Source organism: Crocodylus porosus, unplaced genomic scaffold (assembly GCF_001723895.1).
Source record: "Crocodylus porosus isolate Cpor-Errol unplaced genomic scaffold, CroPor_comp1, whole genome shotgun sequence".
Classification (NCBI taxonomy): Eukaryota; Metazoa; Chordata; order Crocodylia; family Crocodylidae; genus Crocodylus; species Crocodylus porosus.
In genome coordinates this window covers 39130472-39155333 of record NW_017728943.1, presented here as the reverse complement: position 1 = coordinate 39155333, position 24862 = coordinate 39130472, and the positions used below count along the sequence as shown (strand labels likewise).

Sequence of the window (24862 nt, the reverse complement as noted above, 5' to 3'; positions counted from 1 at the left end):
TGTTACCTTTATGTGAGGTCTACTCACTTTTTAAAAACAGGAATAGCACTTCATTGAAGGTGGATTAGCAACAAGAAATTTCAGAATGAATTTGAAAGCAGAGAGGATGAGCACTCCTTGTTGCCCAGGATTTGGCACAGCATATTACCACACATGCTGAAAATACTATGTAGGTATTTTAAAATTAATAGGAGTTATGCACCTATATACCTTGAGAATCTGGGCCAATAAGCACTAGGAGCTTCAGAGAAAGCAAGGACAGCATAAAGGGACCAATTCTGATTTCTCATATGATGGGGTAAACCACGAATAAACTACCTGAAAGTGTTTAGAATTATCCTTGTATAAACAAGCAGTTAGATCAGAATCAGGCCCTGGAGGAGAGATTGTGGAGAAAGGTGTTGATATAACATAGGTAAAGAAGAGTGTTTGAAAAAATAAAAAACAAAAAACCAAAACAAAACAAAAAAGCAAACAACACAGAAAGAAAGCATGGAACAGTGTTATTAAAAGGAGACTGATTTATGTGTCACGTAAAGGGAGAGGACAGGTAGCTTAAATTTGGTAGAGAAAGAGTGCTAGAGGCCCTGGACAGATTGAAAAGGTGAGAGGAATATCCATAAGTCTATCAAATACCACATTAAAAATACATTCAAATAGTAATGTGGGTCCAATTCTGCATTCATTTACATGGGTAAAAGTCCTAATGGTTTTCTGCCTAAGCAAGGTTAGAATTTTGGCCAAAGGGTCTAATTTAAACCAACAAAAGGAAGAAAATGCAAAGTTAAGCATTGTAAATTATTTTTCTTCTGCTATTGAATTGTGCCTACAACATTTTCTGAACAGGTAGAAAATTCTACTATGATTCTCAGCAAACTAAAAGTTCCGGGGCTGTTCTATAGTTCCATGTGTTAAAAAGCTAGAGGTCTATTGGTCTTCTGTATTAGAGAGCCTCTCTCAAAAGAGGTTTAGGTTTGACGTTAAATTGGAAAATAGCAACAGCTATGTGAATCATCTGAAAAAAGGGGAAATGTTGATAACTAACTGTAGCTGGAGTACTTATGCCCCCACGTGTCATTACTAGATGTTTTAGTAGATGAAATGTTACACATCTGCAAACCAGTTTAGACCTACAATTCCTTCTGTGGTGAACTGTCACCGCTGCATGAAAGTTGGCAAAGAGGCCAACGGAAGGAAAGCTGGCATTGGTAATTGTCACAGGGTCATGCAGGTGCCCTGTTCCTAGGAAGGAATAAGGGCAGCTGCTCATCACAAGGGCAGCTCAGGTGATGGTTACTGGGGCAACCGTGCTGGTCAGGTGACCAGAAAGGGGCAGGGCCGGGCCTTTATAAACAGCCCAGGCCGGAGCCTACTGAGCAGTTCCTGTCTGGCAGCCTGAGGTGCAGCAGAGCAGAGCAGAGCAGAGCAGAGCAGAGCAGAGCAGAGCAGAGCAGAGCAGAGCAGAGCAGAGCAGAGCACACAAGGGGCTGCCCCATGGTAAGGGTGGAGAGAACCCTGACTGGGAGGCCATTGCTAGAGAGCCAAGTGAGCTTAGATCCTGTGTTATAGCCAGGAGGCTTGTTGTGTTACAGCCGTTTGGCTTATGGTTCTGTTTTGTTACTGTACCAGAGGACCGGGTGAGGCTATAAGGGAATGGAGGAGGCCTCATTTAGGAGCACCCCAGTAGAGTGGGGGTGCTCCCAGTGCTGGAGTGTGGTGCTACATTACAGGGTGTATTATCACCCCAGCCCTGGGGAGGGGCACTGTAGTTGGGGTACAAGACCCCAGCCCTGAGAAGGGCAAAGAGGATTTTGGGGCCAGGCATAGCTAAGGCCACCTGAGCCCCACTCCCAAGGAGCACCAGTGGGAAGCCTGAGGAGCTCGTGTTAGGCCCAAGGGGGGCACACATGAAGAGAAGCCCAGGGTGGGTGCTACTAGAGAGACGAGCCCGGAGAGGGTGAGTCCGATTACAGAGAGCCCGGAGAGGGCAGAGAGAAGCCCCAGGAGCGGGTGCGTACTTGAGGGAAGCCCCATGAGAGGGCGTGTACCGAGAGAAACCCCGGTGAGGGCAAGTATTGAGTGAAGCCCTGGGGGAGGGGGGTGTATACTATTGATAGAAACCCCAGGAGGGGTGCGGACTGGAAAGGATCCCAGAGGGACTCCACAGTGGTGGGGACTCCGAAGGATCAAAGGGGCCAGGTAAGGCTCAGGCCGCCTGAGCCCAACTGGGAATTGATAGAAACCCCAGTAGGGGTGCGGACTGGAAAGGGTCCCAGAGGGGTCCACAGTGGTGGGGACTCCAAAGGGTTGAAGGGGCGCTGGGTGCGTGACAAGCCCAGGGGTGCCAGAGAAGGGGCGCTGGGCGCGTGACAAGCCCAGGGGTGCTGGGCAGGGCTCAGAAAAGAAAAGGACCTGATAACGTCCAGAAGAGCTGCGAGGCTTGGGGTGTGCTAAAGGGGAGTTAGGAGGCATGCATAGCCCATAAGGCTGGGGTGCACAGGTTACACCATACGGAACGGGGGAAAGTGTAAGCATAGCACAGTGTCCAGGGTGACAAGAGGCAGCCTCCCTTCTAGAACCATATACCAACAAGACATGGTGGGCGAGAAAAGAAGGTGCTGGATCACCTCCTTGACACGGTAGGGGGCGCTAGAGGGATCATGGCCACTCCTAGGCCCCACTTCATGACAGTAGTGTTCTGAGCTTCTCACAGAAAAGAGTCTAGGTATAATGACAATACAAAAATAAATATCCCAATGGTCGGAATATGTGAGAGAGGTCAGGCATCTGATGAAGTAAGCCTGCTGCTTATAAAAGTTTATGCTATGCAACTCTGTTTTAGTCTTTAAGGTGCAAATCTATCCTGCCTTCTGCCTAAGATTTAAATCGGCTTCTTTTTTTAGGGACAGAAGGATAGTGGCTATCACTGTTATCTTGAACTTGAGCTTGTGGGTGAAGAAACTGAGCTTCTTTAAATCCAAGATGGGTTAGCATTACCTTTTCTGTGCTGGAACCAAGCAATAACTGCTACAAACCCCTTCCCTCTGGGCATGTCTATATGAGATGCTGACTGCACAATAGCCCAATACTACTGTGCAGTAGCACTGCAAGGCAAAAACCATGATACGATGCTACTGTGCAGTAGTGTCACCTAAAAGCCATCACTTAAAAGGAAGACCCTCTGCAACTAAGAAGCCTGTAACAGGGAACCCTCACCCTGTCACTTGAAGACAGGTCTGCTCCTTTAAGGCCTGAACTTTCTGGGCACAGAGTACTGGTGAGGAAGGGGTTAAAGGCCAAACCTGGTCAGCTAGTCAGCTGACCAGAAGGGGGAGGCCAGAACCTGGGCAGAGTGGCAGTGGAGCTCAGCAGCCAAGGTGGAAGGAGTGCATCTCAGAGCTCCAGGGAGAGGCTTGGTGGGCAGTCCAAAGCCAGGAAGAGAGGAACTATAGAAGCCCTGGAGAGATGACAGCCGCATTGCAGCAAGGACTGGAACCGATGGTGGGGAGCTGAAGCACAAACCCTGCAACTATAAGCTGACATACCGCTTTCCTTACTCACATTTTTGAGTGGTAGATATTGCCCATGGATGGGAGTTTATTTGTTTTCTTTTGGTTATTGAATAATACCGGTGGTTTGGGCGAGGCTGAGTGGAAGCAGGAGGCCTCATTTTTGGGGCCCACTATGGAGTGGAGACCCTGGTGCCAGTGAGGGCAAAGTTTTTTGGGGTACATAAACTCCAGTGCTAGTGGGGGTGCAGGATTTTTGGGGCACACTGACCCCGGCACCTGAAGACACAACTTTAAAAAGGCTGGGGAGTTCTGGTGCACCTGGGGTGCAATTTTATTTTATTGGTTTTTTTGTTGGACTGGGAGACCGCAAGTTCGGGGCCGTCACCTGGCCTTGTGGCCCCCTGGTTGTGGGGCCAGTGGCCAGGCCTCTGGGCCAGGGGGCCAGGCTCCAGATTGGAGCAGGAAAGGGGGCCACAAGCCTCAAGACACCAGAAAAGGCTAGAGCCTCTGAGTCAAACCCTGTTTGGTGGGTTTAGATGGGGAGGCCTAGCTAGAGAAAAGCAGGGGTCAGGCGCATGTAGGTGAAAGGCCCCAACATACAAAAAATAAAATATGATAGGCAGTCTCCCGCTTGCAAGAACATCATCATAATAATTTTCCATCAAGATGTGGCAAGCGAGAAGAGGGCAGGACATAAGAACTTCAAGAAAGACTCCAAGGGCGCACCACATAAGGTGTGGATTACCAGAGAAGATGGTGCTGGGGAGGGCGACCTGTTACAAGGCCACATCTACATGAGATGCTACTGAGCATGTAGACACAGCCTTTGAGTTGCAGAGGATTTTCCTTTATGGTCCAGGGGACTAGGATGGAGGAGAGTTTCTATTTCAGCAACATCTTGTGAGAGACTGCTGAAAGGGGAAAAAAAGTGGGGATGGGAAGTGAGCCATGAGCTGAATTATACTTGTATAAATCAGCTGTGAAGGTATCTAAATTTCTCCTAATAGTGGTGATCTGGGTCTGTGTCAGTTGGCAGTGAAAAGAAAGAAAGGGGGTGGTGAAGCCTCAGACTGACTGTATCTGTATGCTCCTTTGAAAAGGAGATTTTTCTACTGTATTCTGTGGCTTCTTTGGAAGCCCAGAGCATGTCTACCTGGCCAACAAGTCTTGATAAGTGACCACTTGAAAAGTGCAGGCTAACAGGAGTATGACTGCCTTCCACCATAAGTTCACTCTTTTTTTTTTTTTTAAGCTCCTTTTCCTGAGGAACACTGTGGCACTGTTTTGCTTTTTCATTACCTGCAGCAGTTCAGCTGCTTCCTACTATCAGCTCCACTGCCTCTTATGATGGCATCTCTGTTCCTGACATAGTACAAGGCAAGCAATACATTAGGGGAGCATCAGGGCACTAAAGGGGAGATGTCAGGATGAGGCTTACCTCCTCAATTCTCTGACTTGGGACCTTATGACAGCATAAATTGCAGTTATTTCTCTGCCATTTGCACCACCACTAGGTACCTGAGAATTAGGGAGGCATGATCAGCTCCTTATTTGCCCTGCCCTAAGTACTGCAATCAATTGTTGCTCAAAACCTGAAGAGAATCAGACCCAATGGAATGGTGGAAGTGAAAGCAAGATTCTTTCCCAAGCCTCTAAATTAGTTGCGACTCTCAGCTCAGCTATGCTACATTTAAGTTTTCCACTGAAAAGGCTCTGCTAAAAAGAGATGGAGGAGGAAGAAAAGGAGAAAACAGAGATTAAAAAGGAGGAAAAAAAAATCAGGGGGTGAGGATATAAATAAGTACAAAATAAGAAATGAATTTCCTAAACGTATGACATTTCCATCACATTCTTTGATGCATACTTAGAAAAGTTTATCGCAGTATACACATCTTTCTAATTAGATGAAATAAGCCAGATGATTAGAGAAAAAACATCAAAAGGTTCACACAACTTTTTATATAATTAGAAAGAAATTTTCATATCCCATAAAAGAAGGATTTAATTGTGTAATTTAACATACAATTTAAATATCAAGATCAAACTAGCAGGGCAAGTGACTTAATAGGATAAATGATATTAACATCTAGTGTCAAAGATTAATTTAAACAACAGAATGTCTTCATTATGCAAAAGAGTCAAACAAATGAGACTTTCAAAGAGGCTTTTTTTAAACAAGCCCTTTTCTTATTGTTTCTTTGACAACAATGAAATCAGCTGTGCAGCAGCAACATGCTGAGAGACTAGGAAAGCACTACTGATTTTTGTCCATCTGACCTCGCTGTGACATTGTGGTGCAAGATCTTATAAAACAAGAGCCTCCTGCAGAGGTCTTTTAAGAGCTGGTTAATTTTACTTTTGTAGCTAATTAAATGGGAGGGCCAGAGTGTACAAAATGTAAAACCCCTTGGGTTGACGCTGTAGCTTTGTTGTTTTAAAAGTACCTGTAGAAGCATTCATAATTTGTCACTTTTCACACAAACCTGAGAGGCAAACCAGAACCATTCAGGATCCCCAGGATATGGTCTGCTCTTGTATCCTGGCCTCTGCAGCTGCACTTAAAGGAATGGATTAGAAACATATAAGCTTATTAGAGTGAAAGATGACATCTACCCACATCAGGACACATGAAGAGGGGGAAAGTTCAAAAACATATAAATTAATTCCTGGAAAACATAAAACAGTCTTTAGGCCATGGCAAGGAAAATGTCAGTGACTCAAAAGATAATAGATTGCTATTGACCAGTTTCATGATGGCAAGGGGCAAGCCAAGTATAAAAATGCCTTCTCCAGCATGTGTCTAAGACTGCAAATGACACTGATCCTTTTGAATGTGCACAAAAGCTGACAACTAACTCATCCTGAGAACAGCAGTCACAAAGCCATCTACAAGAATGACTCACCATAAACAAGTCACGAGCACCTATGTCAACAGCTAGCAGAAATGCCTTTTCAAATCTTCGATACCTGCAAGAAAGGGTGAAATGTATCATTTGCTGAGGACAACAAATTTAGGAGATCCATCAACCTGTTAATGTGCAAATGAAGTGATAGCTGGTAAAAATGTGAGGTGTATTGCTGCTATTTTACTTTTCCCCCAAAAGTGATGCAACAGGGTGACAGGTGAACATTTCTGTGATAATACAGAGATTTCAAAACTATGAAATATAAAAATGCCAAGCGTTATTATTGTTTTCCCAAAACATCAGCAAATGCCCTGTCAATCACCGAGCAACATCAGAGCTAGTTGACTTAAGTAGGAATGGAAGGTGTTTAGCATTGTGCTGGATCCCTTCCAGTTCTGTATGCACAGACCTCCAAATATGCCGAGTTCTCTGCAGGGTCTCATGGAGAGGAGACCAGTGTTTCTCTTCTGCTTGGGAGAAGAGGAGAGATCCTTAAGGAAAGTGCAGCTGGATCCACACTATCTTCCTCATTATTCCCCTTTTATAGATGGGATAACATAAGCAGAGGGTGACCTGCCTGCCTACAAAGAGAAATCTAGTCAGTGCTGGGTTTGGAATTCTACATTTAATTCCGAGTTCTCGGACCACTAGGGCACAGGTTCTGGGACTATTTCATAGTGTGAGTAACATCATAATAAAGAGAGCCTTCTAAACAAGAACATCTCTCATCTATGATTACATATTTCTAGCCTGGGTCCAAGCGTTGCTCTACCTAGGAAGGCCGTAGTGCTTCAGTATCCTGGTGGAATGACTCGGCAGAAGGTAATATAAAGCCAACAAGCAAGGCCTTTCCTCAAAAGAGGACGTTTGTTACAAGAAATGAAAAAAAATTAACACTAGCAGAAAGGGAAATACACTCTCTTGTGTGGGGTTTCTGTGACCCCAGGTGGTATGGAATCTGACACCATCTGGGGTTGGGTGGAAGGTGGAATCCTACCTTCCTAAGGCCAATCTCCCTGCTGTGCCCTCTAAGCACTTATTTACAGTCCTTCCCTTGGGTGCCTGCATAAAAGGAGGAGGAGGAGGAAGGTGGAGGGGGGACAGGGGGAAGAAGTCAGGCTGAAGTTAACCATTTGATCACCACCTACCAGGCAGTGCCTCGTCCGTGTCCCACTTTGTATAAAGGATATTACATGAAAATACATGTAGTACAGTTGGAGGGTTGTTGTAGTCACGATGGTCCAGAGAATATCCAAGAGGCAAGGTTTTTTTTTAATGATAACTTATATTGGACTAGCTGTATAGCTGGGCAAGCCGTTGGACAAATTTTGGGGCATAAAGTACCCTTCAGACATGTTGGTCCAACAAAAGATATCCCCAAAAATCCTTGCCTCATGAGAATACACTGAAGCTTAATGCTCCTTCTTAAGCAATGCTTCGTCCAAGAGAAATGCACACACACATTATAGTAGCATAAGTATTACTGCCCTCATATCTTTTATGAATTTTGCTTACAAACTAAATGACACTCTTTATTCCTTATCAGATTTTTCACATACAGAAAAAATACCATGTCCTCCTTTCTTAGAAGGAATTTCAATAGGTCAGTGAAACATGCTGTACAATGCTCCAACAAGAAGATGTCTACACAATGGCTTTGTTTTTATCTGGAAACAACTAAAGAAACAATTTGAAAAAAAAAAAAACCTGCTCCAGCCAAGGCAATACTAGCAACCAAAAATGTAAAGTAACTTTTTCCTTTGATTGACCTGCAGAACGGAACCATGGCCTTAAAGCTGTCAGTTTCTTTCTGTCTCCCAATGATTTCAATTTTTTCCTTTAATCAACCTACATACTTCAGTTTCATTATGGCCCTATTCATAAAACCGTAAAGCCAGCTCATTATTTCCAGAGCTGTACCGGAGGGAAAAAAAGTCTACCAAAGAAATGCTCTTCACAAACCAAGAGAGCTGAAATAACAGTCGCAGAGACTTCATAAATTACTACAAATAGCATTCTTTAAAATGAGGTACTGTTTTCAAATGCAAGTGACAAGCTTGTATTACTTATGCAAACAATATTAAATCAATGAAGAATATGTGCATTTTTCTGGGCATTCTTAAATTAGTTTTATTTGAAAACATTTAGTTAAGTCTCTTTGACACAGAATAATGTATTTTCATCTTAAAGGAACATTTAGGGAGTGCCTGGTATGATGCATTATATGTAATGGTGCCTTCAAACTAATAATGTGAATTTTACAATAGGGTTTTGTCACAGGGAGACCTCTTATTTTGAGCACTCTTCTTTATAGGTATCTTCCCTCAAATAAAAAATAATGCACCTTTTGTTCTTATATTGCAATTACGTGACACAATATTATTTTCTTTCAAGTAGTACCAAAAATGTATCAGTCCTAAGTGAATATTCCCAAATCCTGTAATTTACTCTTTGCTTCAAAATAACTCTAGTAATCAAGACCTAGGTGTCTCTTGAAAAAGAGAGATAAGGAAATCTGCCTGTAAACCACAAAGCTGAGCCACTTGTTTGGTCAAAATTATTGCCAACAGAAATATGACCTTCTAGATTAGAACTCTCAAACTGTGATTACCTATATATGACAAATAGTAAAGGATTATACTGGAAGCTGTTGATGGCATAGAATAACAAGTGTAAAACCGTATATAATAAAAATAATACAACTCCTATGCATTTACATAAGCACTTTCTCACTGTAACTCCCCAAGTACGATAAAAAGTCGGATATTATCACACCAATTTTGCAGCTAGGAAACTGTGGCAGGGGAAGATTAAGTGACTTGCAAAAGGTTTACAGAGGACAACTTAGGCTGATGGAACCCAGATCTCCTAGTATTTTGACTGGTGTGGTAGACCAAGCTGCCTGCCATATGTTAGCAATGTGGCAAACTAACAAAAGCAATAAAAGTTGTGTTTCTTATTCTTGCTTACATTTTATATCAGTGTATTGTCATTAATTGTCATTAATGAGGTTATTTTTGGTCTGCACCAATTTAAATGAGGAGAAGGAGGTACTCTGTTTAATCTGTGCCTTTAAATTTATACATTATGGTGTTCAAAAAGCATGGGGCTTTAAATACAGTGAACTAAATTCATTTATTTGGATGTGAGCAGAGAAAGAAGTTCATCACTGAGTTTAATTGGGAGTTCTGCAGCTCCATTGGTGGGCAGAATTTGGTCAGGTATGTCCTATGAAACCCAGCACAGTGATTAAAAGATAGTAAAACTCATCCTTCCCTCAGAATTTCATGCCTCTGAAAATGGACAAAATGATTTTTTTTTATTTGCAAAATACATACAATTCATTCATGCATCTTGTAGGAGATCCAGTGTGGTCAGTTAAAAGAACCAAAAGGGGAGGAAAAAACAGAGAGAGAGTGAGACACAGATAGAGAGGGTAATACGCTAAGAAAAGGTGGAAACATTTCTTTAGGGACTAGTTACAACCAACAAGCCTTCTTAGACATGCCCATTGACCATGTAAGCATATTCCTGGTGCTGGGCTGATAAAGGAGGGCTGCTGCATTATTTTTTTCTTGTCTTCAATAAGGGTACACAACATTTAGAAAATAATCTGTAGCAGGAGGGCTATGGCACAAATAATATTTATAAAACCAGTCCTTTTAATTAAAGAAATCTTACAGCCTTCCTCATCTAGAAATCCAATCAAGGATGATATGCATTATAAAACTGAATATTTAAAAATGTACTAAGTAAGAACAATAGAAAAATGAATATTGAAAATTATTTACATGCAATCCAATCCCACTGAAATTAAGTTTTAATTGTTCAATATTCTGTGATGCATATGCAAATGTTTAAGTATTCAGAATGTCAATCAAGTGTTTACTTACATCAAGCAATTGTATTTAAGCATACAAAACAGATGATGAAAATATGTTCAATCAGCTATAACTCTCAACATTTACTGCAGGGTTTACATGATCACTTTTAATTCAGTTATTTCATTTAATATTTCAATTTAATAGCTCATTCTTTCATTTACTTTCTAGGCATTTTGCCCATTTCTTAAGCACAATAATATTATTATTCATAAAAGAAGCAGTTTCCCATAAGTTCTTATATCAGCAATTTTTGGAACGGAAACTGTTTGCATGATTTTTCAAATTAACACTGCCTTTATCTACAGCATTTTTTCTTTTAAAATTAGACAAAAGTAAAAATGAAGAATTATGTGTTTTAAAACACCATTACTGCTATTAAAATAAGATACTGGGTATAGAATAGTTAGAGAATGGGGGCAAGAATTTAAATTATAGGTTGCTTGCCACCTGAATAAGCAGCCTTATTGGGTACTGCTTGGGGCTCAATATTTTGAATGTCAGACCACTTACTGTGAGGGAGAGAAGGAGCCAGCAGGCTCCTTGGCTCCCAGACTGAGCAGAGGGCCAGTAGCCCCAGGTCTGCAGCCCCAAGAAGCCAGGCAGAAATCCCCCTTGCCCAGGTGTGTGGGGAAGGAAGGGGCCGGTATTTCCTTCGCCGGCATAAAAGAGAGGCCGGGACTGACAAGTGGGGGCAATGCGGAACTGGAAGGAGGATGTGGAGGAGGTACAGCACACCAGCGCACGCTGCAAAGGATGCTGCGAGCAATGCTGAGTGCTGGTAGGAGCCTCTGGCAAAGGGCAAAGCCCCAGCGGGGTTTTTGAACACAGTCTGCTGGCCCCTGCGGGGCATAGAACTGTTTATTTACCGACCGGGAGTGGCCAAAGCCCCCCCTCCACCGGAGCTGGGTACCGTAAAGACCCTAATAGAAGGGCAGTATTTGACTCTGGGAACCATAGTCCCTGTAATAGGGGCACGGCTCAACAGTGAGCTTTAACTGTGATAAGGAAAACTGATCAAGCCCTCCAAGGGGGCTCTTCAAAAGCCAAGAAGGGGGTTCGACCCCTCGGAGGGCAAGTGGTATTGGAAGATGGCTACAAATGGCTGGAGCAGCCACTCCAATCAAGGGAACCCTCTTGGTCATAGTGTTTGTTTTGATTTTTATTTTTCCTTTTGTGGATCATCTGAGTGGACATGTGGACATCCCAGTGGAATGGGCGAGGGTGTAGGGGTGACGAAGCCCTCAAACTCGGGACCCACGTGACGCCGGTGAGACTCATAATTGGACTGTGCGCGTTGGACATCTGAACCAACTCTGTTAATATCAAAGTCGTGGCAGGAAAAACAGACGCGTGTGACACCCCACTTAAAGGTGAGGATACACTAGGCGACTGGCAGGCGGAGCCTGCATGGTCCGTGGGCATTGGTGATTACCCAACACTTATTTATGCATGTAACTGTATGTAAGCATTTAGCTTTAAGCAGCCATCTTTTAAATCTTGGCCGAGAACTTTAGCACTCTCAGGTTTTAAATTTAAAAAAGAAATCATGTTTGTATGCATCATTTCCCCCCTGCCCCCAAGGAACTAGGGTAAAAAAGGAAGATGTAAACAGCCCCTTTGCTTCAAGCAAAAGGAAACTTTTTAATGGAGCGATCACAAAGCAAATTTTATTAAAATTCTGCAAAAATGAATATGGCTAGCAAATAAATGAGAATGCAGTACAGATAATGTATCATTAATACATCTAGATATACTTTATAATCATAGGATCATAGGAAAGTAGGGCTGGAAGGGAACTCGCAAGGTCATGTAGTCCCCTGCTCAGTGCATCCTTGACTAAAACATCCCAGCCAAGTGCCTGTCCAATCTTCTCCTGAAAACTTCTAACGATGGAGATTCCACAATTTCTTTAGGTAGCCTGTTCCAATGCTTGGCCGCCCTCAGTCAAAAAGTTCCTTCAGCCTAAATTTCCTGTGCTGCAACTTGGAAGACATTGCTTCTAGTCCTGTCCCCTACAGCCACAAAGAAAAGCCTATCTCCATCCTCTCTATAATCACCCTTCAGGTATTTGAAGACTGTTACCATATCTCCCCTCAGTCTTCTCTTCTTCAGACTAAATAACTCTGTATTCCAGATTCACACACAGATTCATAGAAGTTTAGGGCTGGAAGGGACCTTATGAGATCATCATGTCCAGCCCCCCTGCTCTGGGCAGGATGCAGCCTCACCAGCACAGAACAGAGTAGAAGAATTATTTCCCTTTATTTGCAAGTGACACCCCAGCTGATGCAATAGGCTTTTTTTTTTTTAAAAGAGCACACTGTTGGCTCATACTCAGCTTATGTCAGTCATTCCCCAGTCTGCATTTCTGTCCCAAGTGCACTTGTCCTGGTTGAATTTCATATGGTTGATTGCAGACCGTTTCTCTAGTCTATCCAGGGCATTCTGGATCCTAGTCCTACCCTCCAGCATCTGCAACTCCACCCAATTTGGTGTTGTCCACACATTTGCTAAGTGTGTACTCGATCCCATCATGCAAATCATTATTAAAGATATTAAATAATACTGGACCCAGGACAGATCCCTTGGAACCACACTTGATACACCTCCCAATCTCATTCAGCCACTGATGGCTACTCATTGACTACAGATGATCCAATCAGTTACATATCTATCTTACAGCAGAGATTCTCAACCCTTTTCTTCCTAGGCCCCACCAAGCAGGCTGCCCTGCTGCAGGGCTTGGGGCTGCCCTCCCCCCGGGGACCTCTGTGGTGGGACCCAGCATGAGAAGGCAGTGTTGCCAACACCACCGGTACCCCTGTATCAACTGCGCCATGGTGGGGCAGCCCCTGTTCACCTGGCTGCAGTGGCTGCTGTGGCTGGAGTCAAGTGTGGAGCCTGGTCCTTCTTAGACCTCCCTCCCACTCCCTCCCTGCAGGCCACTGGGGGTGGCAGTCCCAGCACGGATTTGTGGCAGCCTGCTGCTACTGGGCAGGCAGGGAGCACCTCACCATAGCAGCATGGCTGGCGTGAGGGTCCTGGTGGCAATAGTAGCATCAAGCCTCCCAATCCCCCTCTGCCCTCCCATGCCAGGTCCCGCCTGCTGGGCCATGGAGACCCCCAGGGGGAGGGCATCAGGGCAGGGAGCCCCAAATCCTGCAGCAGGGCAGCCCACATCTTCCCCAATCCTGCAGATAAGTCTGGAGGAGCACATACTCCTCCTGGTGCCCAACATGTTGCCTCTGCAGCCTGATCCCTTCCTGGTAGTGTGCAGTGGCAGTGAGCTAGCCCCTGCCACTTCCCCTTAGACAAACTGCCCATGACTCCATCCTGCTCCCCCTGCTGGGCCCTGCAGGTGCTGATTCCAACCTCAGCCCCAGGCTCTGCCCCAACTGAGCAGTAACCCCAGCCCAAGCCTCAGCCCCCAAACCTTCTCCATCTCTCTCTCTCACCGTGGTCACCACCACCTCAATCTGCTCCCTGCCCGCACCCCTGTCCCCGCAAACATTGTCTATGCCCTCCCCGCATAGACTTACCTGCAGGCAGCTGCGGGAGCTACTTTCTACTGCTGCCTGGCTGTATTGCTAGCCATGTGAATGCTATGTGTGCACACATGTGTGTGGCGCCTCCTGCATCCCACGCCCTCCAGCCCCAAGCAGCCCCTTGCAGGCTGGAATACTGCCAGCCTACAAAGGGAAACCCATGGTTTCCCACATTTTTCTCCTTTAAAGGAGAAAATCTGCATTTTCCCATGGCAAATGGAAAATCTGGATCCTGCTTATGTCACATTCTGCCTACTTCCCACTACCCCTCACTTCCCAAAAAATCAGGAGCAGGCATGATCATTATGGCTTGATGGCTGCAGGGGTCTGTTTACCTTTTACATAACTATGTCAAATGATGCTGCTCTATGGACCCTCCACTAAGTTTTTGAGCAGAAACAGGCATAGGTTGAGGTGGCTTGAGTAAGTGGAGAAATGCAATGAACCCTCCCTGCAGTGGGGTGAGGAGAGACAAAGCTGGGAAGAGGAGGGAGGGAGAGAGAGAGAGAGCCCGCACACTGGGATAACAATATAAATGTATGGGATGTGAATACCACAGCACTGCCTCCCACACTGGCTCCCTAGAGTCCCAGTCTCTGCACAGCTCCCCACAGAGGACACTGGCATGCTGGAGGGGAAAAAAGCCCTGCTCTCCAGCCCCAGCTAGCACTTGCTTGAGTGAGTGCTAGCTGAGGAGAGCACTTGCTGTGCTCTCCTCAGGAGTTTGTGAAATGCTTTGCGATTCACTTAGACACAGACAGAAAAGCAAGGAGCCTCATAAGGTCCTTGCTGCCCATGCAGCTCTGCATGTCCCCGCTGAGCACATCCCAGGCTCTGGATGGTGAGAGGCTCCAGCCCAAGTCTCCCACCTGAAAGCAGCTGGTGCCCGAGCACTGCTCTCCCACCTCCTTGTCCCTCAGATGAAGCACAATGGCTCTGGCTGCAGAAGCAGCAGCTGCCAGCTGAGCGCAAGTGGAGATTTCCCACTCCTGTCACAGAGGTCAATCTTGGATAGCCCCAGTGGAGCAGGACAGCCACACTCACTCCATGTCTCAGCACTTGTTCATGGTGGCACCCTCCAGCCAGTCCCCAAGCACATGGATCCCCTGAAACCTGCTCATGGCTCCCCAGGAAACCACAAACCCCTGGTTAAGAACTGCTGTCTTACAGTACTTTAATTTAGTCTGTATTTCCTTAGCTTGATCATGAGAGAGAGTGTCAGAAGTCTTACTAAAGTCAAGGTACATCAATCCACGTCTCTCCCACCATCCACAGCATAGAAGGAAATCATGTTGATCAGGAACGACTCGCTTTTGGTGAATCCATGCTAGATGATCCTGACTACCTTGTTCTCCTCTAGGTTCTTCACAGTGGATTCTTTGAGGACCTTCTCCATGATCTTTCCAGGTATGGTGATCAAGCTGGCAGATCTGTAGTTCCCTGGATCCTCCTTTTTCCCTTTCTTACAGCTATTTGACCTTTTTAAGTTATCCAGGACCTCACCCAACCTCTACAAGTTCTCAAAGGGGACAGGCCAATTATCTCAGCCAATTCCTTCAATACCCTCAGGTAAATCCCATCTGGCCCTGCCAACTGGAAAGCATCTAGCTTCTCTAACCTGTAATCCCTAACCTATTCAGCCATTGCTCTATGCTGTTTTTTTCCTCCCGATCTTTGCTGTCAACTGCACTCGTCGTCTGACAGGTGCCCCTATTTGTGAAAACTGAAGCAAAAAAAGTGTTACATATTTCAGCATTCTTTGCATCATCCGTGACTAGATTGCCTTCCCATTGCATAAAGGACCTATGGAATCTCTGGTCTTCCCCTTTTACTGCCTTTTATGTCCCTTGCCAGCTGAATCTCAAACTGTGGCTTTGCTTCCCGCCCCCGCCCCCCAGCATGCATGGACAATCTATCATCTAGAATTCTACTGCCCCAGACTGACAGAGACCCAGGCATATTTATGAGCAGGATGCTACAAGGCAGGGAGCTGCTGGAGAGCTGGGCAGCCATGAGGCAGACCTGGCAGCTCCTAGCTAGCTAGACCTCTGCTTGCCAGCCCTCTAGTGGCAAGTCAGAGCTATGCAGGTTAGAGAGGCTATTAACCCTTAATCTGAGACTGTATATAACATGTGCTAACTTTATTACTGCCTAACATTCCTTAGAGTTAGCATGTGGAAACTGTAACATGTAACAGCACCCTTAGTTCCTTCTGATACTACTCCCCTTATGCTAACTTAACAATTCTTAAGGGCTACTAAAATACCAAACTATAAGTAACTTAGCCTAAAGGTCTACAAATATGTCCTTTCAATGCACCTTTGCAGGACAAGCCCTGAAATTATACTAACCTTCCGGGGAAATTTCAGTATATTTTGAGGCAATTAAAATGCGTAGCTGTTAAACTCCTTAGCTACAGAATACACTACTGACCACAGAATTCCTTTCACCATTCTGTGATGAGGAAGTACTTAATAGTTATTCTGTCTACAATGTTGTCAATTCTTTTGTAGTTTTATTCATTATTTTATATTAATTTATTATACTTCATATTTTATTTGTTCCATCAGATCCTGGAGACACTTGATTATATACAGCTCAAATTTAATTTAAAAAAAGGAGAAATCTTAGAAGCACTAATTTCAGTATGACAGGATTTCATTTGAATAACCTAGCACTGTTGGTTGGAAAGAAAATGTAACTGCCAAGTGTGCTGTGAAGGGAAAGAAAATCACATACCATTTTTTGAATCTCATAATTTAAAAACCCAGTCTCCTGGTTTTGAGAGCAAGACTTACAGAGTTTTTGACTGGGGTTGGCTTTACTGAATCAACTTTGTGTATTTTCAATATGAATGGATAGGAGAATAGTCTGAAAAATGGCATACACTGTATTTCTAATATTTTGGCAAAGGTGGAGAAACCACTGGATGTCTGCTTATTGCAATTTACCATTTTTTTTTATCCCAGTAAGTGTACAAAATTGTACCAAAAGCTTATAAAATCACAGCTATAAATTTAAGCTAGGGCTGCTATCCATTCTTTAAAACCAATTTATACTAGGTTTTCACATGTAGTAGGATGCCAGTGATATCATTTCGCCAATCATATGCTGTTATGTGACCATTTAGAGACATATTCTACTATTCTCCTTTTACTTTTTGAGCTCTGAGCAGGTAACAATGTCCAGGATGCAATAGGGCACTGAGAATCCATTCAGAGAGTCCATAACCCCACTAGATGCTATGGAATTCTAGAACTGGGGAAGGGAAGGTGTTGCAGTGTTGACCGAAGGTTGATGGGGACACGGTCCCTAGGTGCATGAGTATGAAACATTGACCAAAATCCACATTTGGAGAAGCACAGTAGATGTTGCTGGAAGGTCTTGCCTGACCAACCTTGTCTCCTTCTATGACCAGGTGATACACTGCCTGGACAAAGGACACGAGGCTGAAGTCATATATCTGGATTTAAAGAAAGCCTCTGACTTGGTCTCCCGTGATGTCCTCATGGTTAAACTGGGGAACTGCAGCCTCAACCATCTCATGGTCTGATGGCTGGGGAACTGGCTCTGGGTCGGGCCCAAAAAGTAATAGTTGATGGGAGCAAATCAATACGGCATGAGGCGACCAGTGGGGTACCTCAGGGCTCCGTACTCAGGCCAGTACTCTTCAACATCTTTATTAATAATCTGGATTTGGGCATCAGATACGGACTGGTGAGTTACTGTAAGCTATACATCTGGTTAGATCTCGGGTAGCTTACTCACAAGTATCATCCAGAGGCAGATGCAGATAGCCTCTGGAGGCAAGCAGTTCCTTCATCAGGAGTTTTGAGAGAGAGAGCAAGTTTCAGATGGTCCAGCTCCTCTCTCTCTCTCTGAGTTTTCCTTATGGCTGCTGCCCCCTCCTTCTGGGCAGTCCTTAACTTATATAGTCCTTATGGCTGCATAACTATGATCCTCATATAGTCCTTATGACCTTATAGTTCCTATTTACCTGGTCCAATAGAGGCCAACCAATTTGAAATGCATCACTGGTTGCTGGGCAGACTGGCACTCTCTAGCCCACCAGGGAGCCCAAGCCCCTCACCCAGGTATGTGATGCCAGTCACATAGGTAGAGGGAGCAGGTTTCCCCCCTCCCTCAGGAATATATCCAGCTCAGTTTACTTAAAGAGATAGGGTAAGGTGTGCACCCTCTGTAGGGCCCAAATTGTTACAGAGCAGAGTTTTTGGGGAGAAACAGAGGTGGCTATCTGCCACAGGCAGTGCTACACTTGCTAGCACCATGACCAAAAGAGACTTGGGGGATTGACTGACCACAAGATGAACATAGTTTCATAGTTGGTAGGGTTGGAAGGGACCTGAGCAGATCATCAAGTCCAACCCTCTGCCACAGCAGGAAAGAGTACTGGGTTCAAACAACCCCGGCAAGCTTCCTAGCTTATGGTTCAACATGAGCCACCAATGCGATCCTGCAGCTGACAAAGCAAACCAAACTCTGCCATGCATCCACTGATGCATCTTAAGCAAAACTAGGGATGTCATCCTCCCACTTTACGTGGCCTTAATGAGGCGCCAGCTGGAGTACTGAATCCAGTTTTGGGACCCCCACTTCATGAGTGAGGTAAATAAGCTTGAGAGGGTCCAAAGGAGAGCCACTCATATGATCAAGGGCCAAGAGAGCAAGCCATATGAGGAGAGGCTGAGAAACATGAGACTTCAGCCTGGAGAAGAGAAGGCTCAGGGGAGACTTGGTGACAGCCTATAAGTACATAAGGGGTGTGCACCAGGATATGTTCACCAAGGTTCCCCAAGGGATAAAAAGTTCTAATGGCCACAAACTTCTGGAAGGCTGATTTAGACTGGACATAAGGAAAAACTTCTTTACAGTCCGAGTCTCCAGGGTCTGGAACAGACTCCCCCTAGAGGTGGAAGCAACTACTCTGGACTCCTTCAAAAAACATTTGGATGTTTATCTTGCTGGGATCATTTGACCCCAGCAGACTTCCTGCCTATGGCAGGGGGGCTGGACTTGATAATCTTGCAAGGTCCATTCCAGACCCTAATGTCTATGAAACCTACCTTTAGGCTAGGGACAGAACTTACACATAAACCAGTGTAAGTGATTGGAAAGTGATTCAAATCTGTAACACAACAGAAGTACAGTGCACACAAACCACTTTCAAAATGACTGAAACCAGTTTTAGATAAACCTGGATGGAAGTAACATCAGACTTAACTGATTTAGTTTAAATCGGTTGATTGAATCTCTGCCCCAGATTCCTTCCAAATTCAAGTTAATTTATAGTCCCCCAGCATCCCAGGATGCTTTGCACCTCCCTCACAAACCCAGTCACAGGGTGGAAGGACTAGCCTTGACCCAAGCTGTCTGCTCCAGCCCAGCAGGGAGGCATGCTCTAGTGTCCCCCAACTTCTGACCTGAGCCACTGCAGGCATGTGGTTGCATTTGCAGAATCAAAAGTGAATGTTTGTTCACTTGCTTATCAATTTAATCTACACAGCTTAGACTAACCTGAATCAATTCAGCCTCAGGCTTTTTGACTGTCTGTACTTAGCTTTTATGAAGAAGTTGACTGGAGACAGGAATGGGATTTTTTTGCCTTCCTAAACCCTGAGAATCAAACCTGCACAAAACTCAGTTATTTGATCTTTGTACCATGTGCATAAGAGGTGGAAGGGCAGGCTGATGGGGCTCCGCCCTGCCAAACAGAGGGCAGCAGCAGGCATAGCCTTAGGGCAGCCTGGCAGCAGGCTGCTGCAGCAGGGGGGAGGAGTAGGCACACTCAGATACCCTGTGCACTTGCAGCTGGCTCAGCCACACACAGGCAGGTAAGTTTCTTTCAATATTTCTTTATCATTCTGGGCTTGGGGTGGGGGGTGGGAAGTGGGGAAGCTCGAGACCCCCACAGTGCAGGAAAGAGTGGGGTAGGAGCACGAATCATTCACCCTTGCCCCTGCCCCACTCCCTGCTGTACTGTTTGGATTGTCCCATGACATGGCCCAGGTAGGGCCCCATTCACTGTGAATGGAGCCCCGGCCGGGCCAGGTCATAGGACAGTCGGAGTCTGGCAGCTCATCCAGGGGCATGGATGAGCAGCTCCCACCGCTTCGTGCACTACAGGAAGCCAAGAGGGGAGAGGGAGCTCCACCCCACCCTTGGCTCCACTGTGCTGCGCCCCTGGACAAACTGCCATGCTCTGATTGCCCCATGACTCTACCTGGCCAGGGCCCCATTCATGGTGAATTGGGTCCTGGCCGGGTTGGGTTGTGGGACAATCGGAGCCCTGTGGCTCCTCCAGACATGCGGCACTGGGCAGCCAGGAGGGGGTGTGGAGCACGTGGCCCGCAATCTTTGCAGGGGGAAGGAAGACTGCAGCTACAAGCTGTGCTCTGCTCCTTGCCTCTGCGCTTTGCCATCACTCCTTTGAAAGCACAGTGCAATGCCATGTGCCTCACTGCTCAGGTCGTCCAGTGTCAGGATGCACATAGCGGCACCTGCTGCTTTTGAAGCAGCAGGAGCAGGCAGGTGCAGACACTTTGGCCTGGTGGTGCAGCCAAGGCTGGCCCCGCTCCAGTCCCCCCTGGGCCGGGGCCAGTGCAGCCAGGGCTGGGGGCCGCTGGGGCCAGTGCAGCTGGGGCTGGGAGGCACCCAGGGCTGGCACTGTACTAGGCAATGCCACTCCTTCCCTGTGGCCCTTTCCCCTCCTCCCGTAGACTTTCCCATGGTGGGGGCGGCATGTGCGCGCACATGCTCACCTTCCCACAATTTTTTTTCTTCTTCTGCCTATGACCATGTGTAAAGAAACATGAAAAATACCTAAGAACGGAGAGTGTTCTTGTTGCTAGAGAATGTTTAAAGCATCAAAATTCTCTACCTTGTTAAAGTTGGCTTTAAAGACTTAGGCTAATAAAAGTTTTGTTTTTGCACTACCAGCTTAATGGGTAAAGAAAGAGCTGTGATTTTTTTATGGGAGTTGATATTACTTGCCATATATTGTATGAGTAGTTATTACCATATTTATTTAAATCCAAGATGAGGTTTTGGGCCATTCACCATGGGGGGGAATGCCTCATCTTGGATTTGAGTACAAGGTGGGGGGGGGGGGGAAGTCAGCTGCTGTGGCTCTGAGATTCATCATAAATTTCATTTTTATTGGTCAAGTCTGTTTTATATACAAAGCTTGAAACTTAAGCCCTCTATCTGGCAGTAGTCATCCACCCAAAGGATGAAATAATTTTATAAGCTCATAATTGGGATGACTGACTTTTCTTCCCAAATTCAGTTTTTGTAATGGAAAACTAGTATATCTTATTATCTTCCCAGAAAGAAATTCAAACAGTTTGATTCTTTGACTAAATTGAACGTGGGAGTTCTAATGCTGCATAACTATGATCCAGGCATTTTTGAAGACTCAAGTTTCAGCCAACACTCAAGTATATGCTATCATCCATCATTCTCAACTGAACTTTAGCACGTACTTAAATGTAGGTGTATTCAAGCACTTTAATGAATTAGGATCTTAAGGATTTGGATGGATATTGGAAAAATTGTTGTGTGGTGCTCAGAGGTCCCACATAAAAATTATTGACAAATGATTTAGATTAAAATTTAAATATATCTATGGCATTAAGAATCAAGAGTTTTTGTTATTACATATCTAAACTAAGCTCAGTCCATATTGAATTAGAGTTTTTTTAGATGAAGAATTTAATGCCCTTCACACAAATAGGTATGGAACAAACAAAAAACCCATAACAAATTGTTAAAAGAAGCTAATATAAGGAGCCAAATAATGCATCTCTGCGGCCAGGTAATCCCCTGAAAGTCTGTAGGTGCTGTGAATCTGGAAAAGACATCCCTAATCCAAAATTATCGTACCATATTATTCATTGGTCTGAAAGATGACATGACATCATATTTTGCAAATTTTCTCTCTGTATTGTCTTTGTATTTGCTCAATCCTATGCTGTATTCATTCAGTTTTAGTGGAGGCAATCCATTTTCTGATCTATATTTTCTAAAAACATCAAAAACAGTGTTTTTATTTTTTATCACAATATACACCAACCAATATGGGATAGTGGTTTGGGTCAGAACAGCATGTAATAATAAGAAAACCTTATCTGGAATACCTATATGCAAGAGGTAAACATTTCTACGAGAACCTTAACTCGGAAAATCCTGGCAATTAAACATAAAGTTAAACTAATGTAAATATGGACAGGGTAGAAGGACAGTTTTTTGGCTAAAATGAATACTATTACCAGTTTTGTCACACATTTCCTATATTTAAATTTTTGAGAATCACATAACCTCTCAAGTTTTTTTCCTATAAAGTAAGAGTTAGCTACTGGCAAAGACAACCATTAGGAAGAACAACGCTTCCCTATTAATAGTGATGTCACGTCACTTAAGAAATATTTGTAACATGTTTTAAGATTTTCAATGGAAAATGCTAAGGGAGTATAAGTAACAACAACAATCACCATTATTATTACTATATAATAATAATTATTATTATTACTACATTTTAAGAAAGGTCTTTTTAAAAACTACAGTTAATTCCCCCCCACTTTTTATGTGCATTTCCTTTGAATTTCCCACACTAAATTTGTTTTATCATACTTGTCTCCTTCAAGAGAAAATATTTTGTTGCCATAGCAATATCTTCCTACCTTGCAATTTTATCATGGTGGTTTTCCTTCAGGTTCCTATAAGCTGCAACTAACAGTCTCCCAACTCACAGACACAGACATACATACACGTACAAACAACGCTACAACCTTTCCTCCTGCTACTCAGTAACTTCTCAACAGTCTATCTTTATCTTTAAATACAGACACACTCTAACATACTCTTCCAAAGTACTCTGGGCTAAAAACAGATGTTAATTAAAAATGCTGATAAGAGCCAATGACACCTGTTGTTTCATACTTCTTTTGCTCGACCCTGTCTGTTAAATCCTAGCTTTTATTGCACTAATTCTCTTCAGCTTTTCTTCTGTTCCAGCTTTAGCCCTCTCACTCTGGCGATCATGTAAACTTAATAGTGTGTCTTGAAAGCTGTATTTTATTGAGCAAACATATCAGCATGTCTACACACCAAAGACAGCTTTTTAATAGAGGCCCAGTATAGTATCACAGCTATGGTTAAGGATGAGTTGCTGCCTCCATTATAAATCCCTATTGTATACAACTGATATCTTAGCAATTTCAAACTGTAACAGATGGAAATATGGCATTAAGGTTAAGGTGTGTGCACTTTTTTCCCTTGACTCTGCATAAGTTACAGGTCCAGTTCTCCCTCATGCCCAACAATGGATAAGGTGTTTATATCTGTGTGCTGCCACTTCTTCCAGAACATATGAGGCCAAAATTTTCAAACTTGAGTGCATCTAATTCCATATTTAAAAATCTGCCCCTAGCAAGTTTGTTGCTGAGTTATGCACCCATCAGTGTGGCTGCAGCTTTCATCTAGATTTGTCTCCACTAGCAAAGGTTGCTCCTGTATGATAAAAGACCGTTAAGAAGAGTAATCGTACACTTCCTCCCAATAAGGATTTCATTATAGCAGCATTTTCCAACCGGCAAAATGGACAAGACTTCCTAAAACTGTGATAATCTTGAAAAATTTGGCTTTTGTTTCTTTGAAATATGAAAAACAAATATCTATTTTGTGTTCTGTCCATGCGTGTAATAACTGTCATGTCTGAATTCAGCCTGTCAGTTAAAGTGCCGATGCCAGCAAAGCAAAAGACCATTATAACTTAGTAAGGACGCAGGCCATAAAGACCCCTCAGCACTAGTAGCCTTTATTTCTTTGCTGAGGGAAGCACTGCAGTTGGAGTTTTTTAAAAGTTTGTTCTCCATACTTAAGAAGCTTGTTGTCTGCAATGGTAAGAATTGCAGGTGCCAATCACATCTGACATTTTGAACCCGCTGAGTACAGTAAAGTAGGTCAGATGAATAATGTATCTAGGTCACTGGTGTAAGAACGTAATTGGCGGTCAGTAAATATTCACAACTGGCATGTAGTGATTGGTCACCGCTGACTATAACTAAGAGCAGATTCCTGCCATTAAGCGGAGAATCCGCGCACATCAAGGAGACAGTCAGCAGATTGGCCACCTGCAGACATCTTCTCCCCGTCAACCGATCTTCATTTTGGCGTACTTCGTTCCTCACCAGTTCATCTATTCTTCTCGTCAAAGAGCTCTCGGAAGTTTGCTGATCAAAAGTGCATTATAGTTTCTCCCTGTGTATGAGCTGTTGACCAGTTCTGGGACTATTGAGTCGGGCAGCCGCACCTAGCCCCCAGGTTAGAAAGCAAGGGCTCGGCTCAGGAACCCCGTGAACCAACGGACCCCTTTAGATTGTTCTGTTTTATGCACTGTAACTGAACAAGCCAGCTCTCCTGCCTATGCTGCAACCATCGGTAGTGTAAGTACAATAAACCTTTCATACAACCAATACGCTTCAAGCCGCCTGACTCCTACTCGCCGTTACTCCCCACCTGTCCGGTCATTTATCCCTTCTGCGCCAAGCCGGTCATGCTGACCCAGGCTCGCAGGTCAAAGGTACACTGGTTACCAGGTGCAACAATAACTAGCTGGTAATTAACGTTGATAAGGAAAGAAAGTAGCCATTCTTTGTAACTTTCAAAATCTCCCTGTAAAAGTTTTTTCAAGTTCCTCCTTTCACTATCACAAAACTTATCTTGGAGACATTAATAATCTTTCTATGAACTGCCCAGGGACAGCAATGTTGGAGCTGGATTTAGAGACTGTCCAAATAGCAAAACAAAACTAAGCAATGGTCACCAAACTGGCTCAGCCTCTGTAAAAAGAGACCAAAGCCTTCTTAACTAGCCTAAGAGGAACAGCCTTGGCACAAGGGTTTCCCTATGTGGCATCAGACTGATGTAACAATTTTTTTCCTATACCACCACATAATAGGAGTAGTGGGACACTTTGAGCCATAAAACAGCCTATT

At 44.3% G+C, this 24862-nt stretch overlaps 1 protein-coding gene across 3 annotated transcripts in view; it reads right to left on the bottom strand.

Annotated features, from left to right (window-relative positions):
- The window catches only part of WDPCP (WD repeat containing planar cell polarity effector), a 196849-nt gene that overhangs the window by 86437 nt on the left and 85550 nt on the right, over positions 1-24862 (bottom strand). For all 3 annotated transcript variants that reach the window (XM_019549189.1, XM_019549190.1, XM_019549191.1), the window contains exon 12: positions 6416-6479. In XM_019549189.1, the coding sequence (XP_019404734.1) occupies positions 6416-6479 (64 nt within the window). The remainder of the gene's footprint in view (positions 1-6415; positions 6480-24862) is intronic.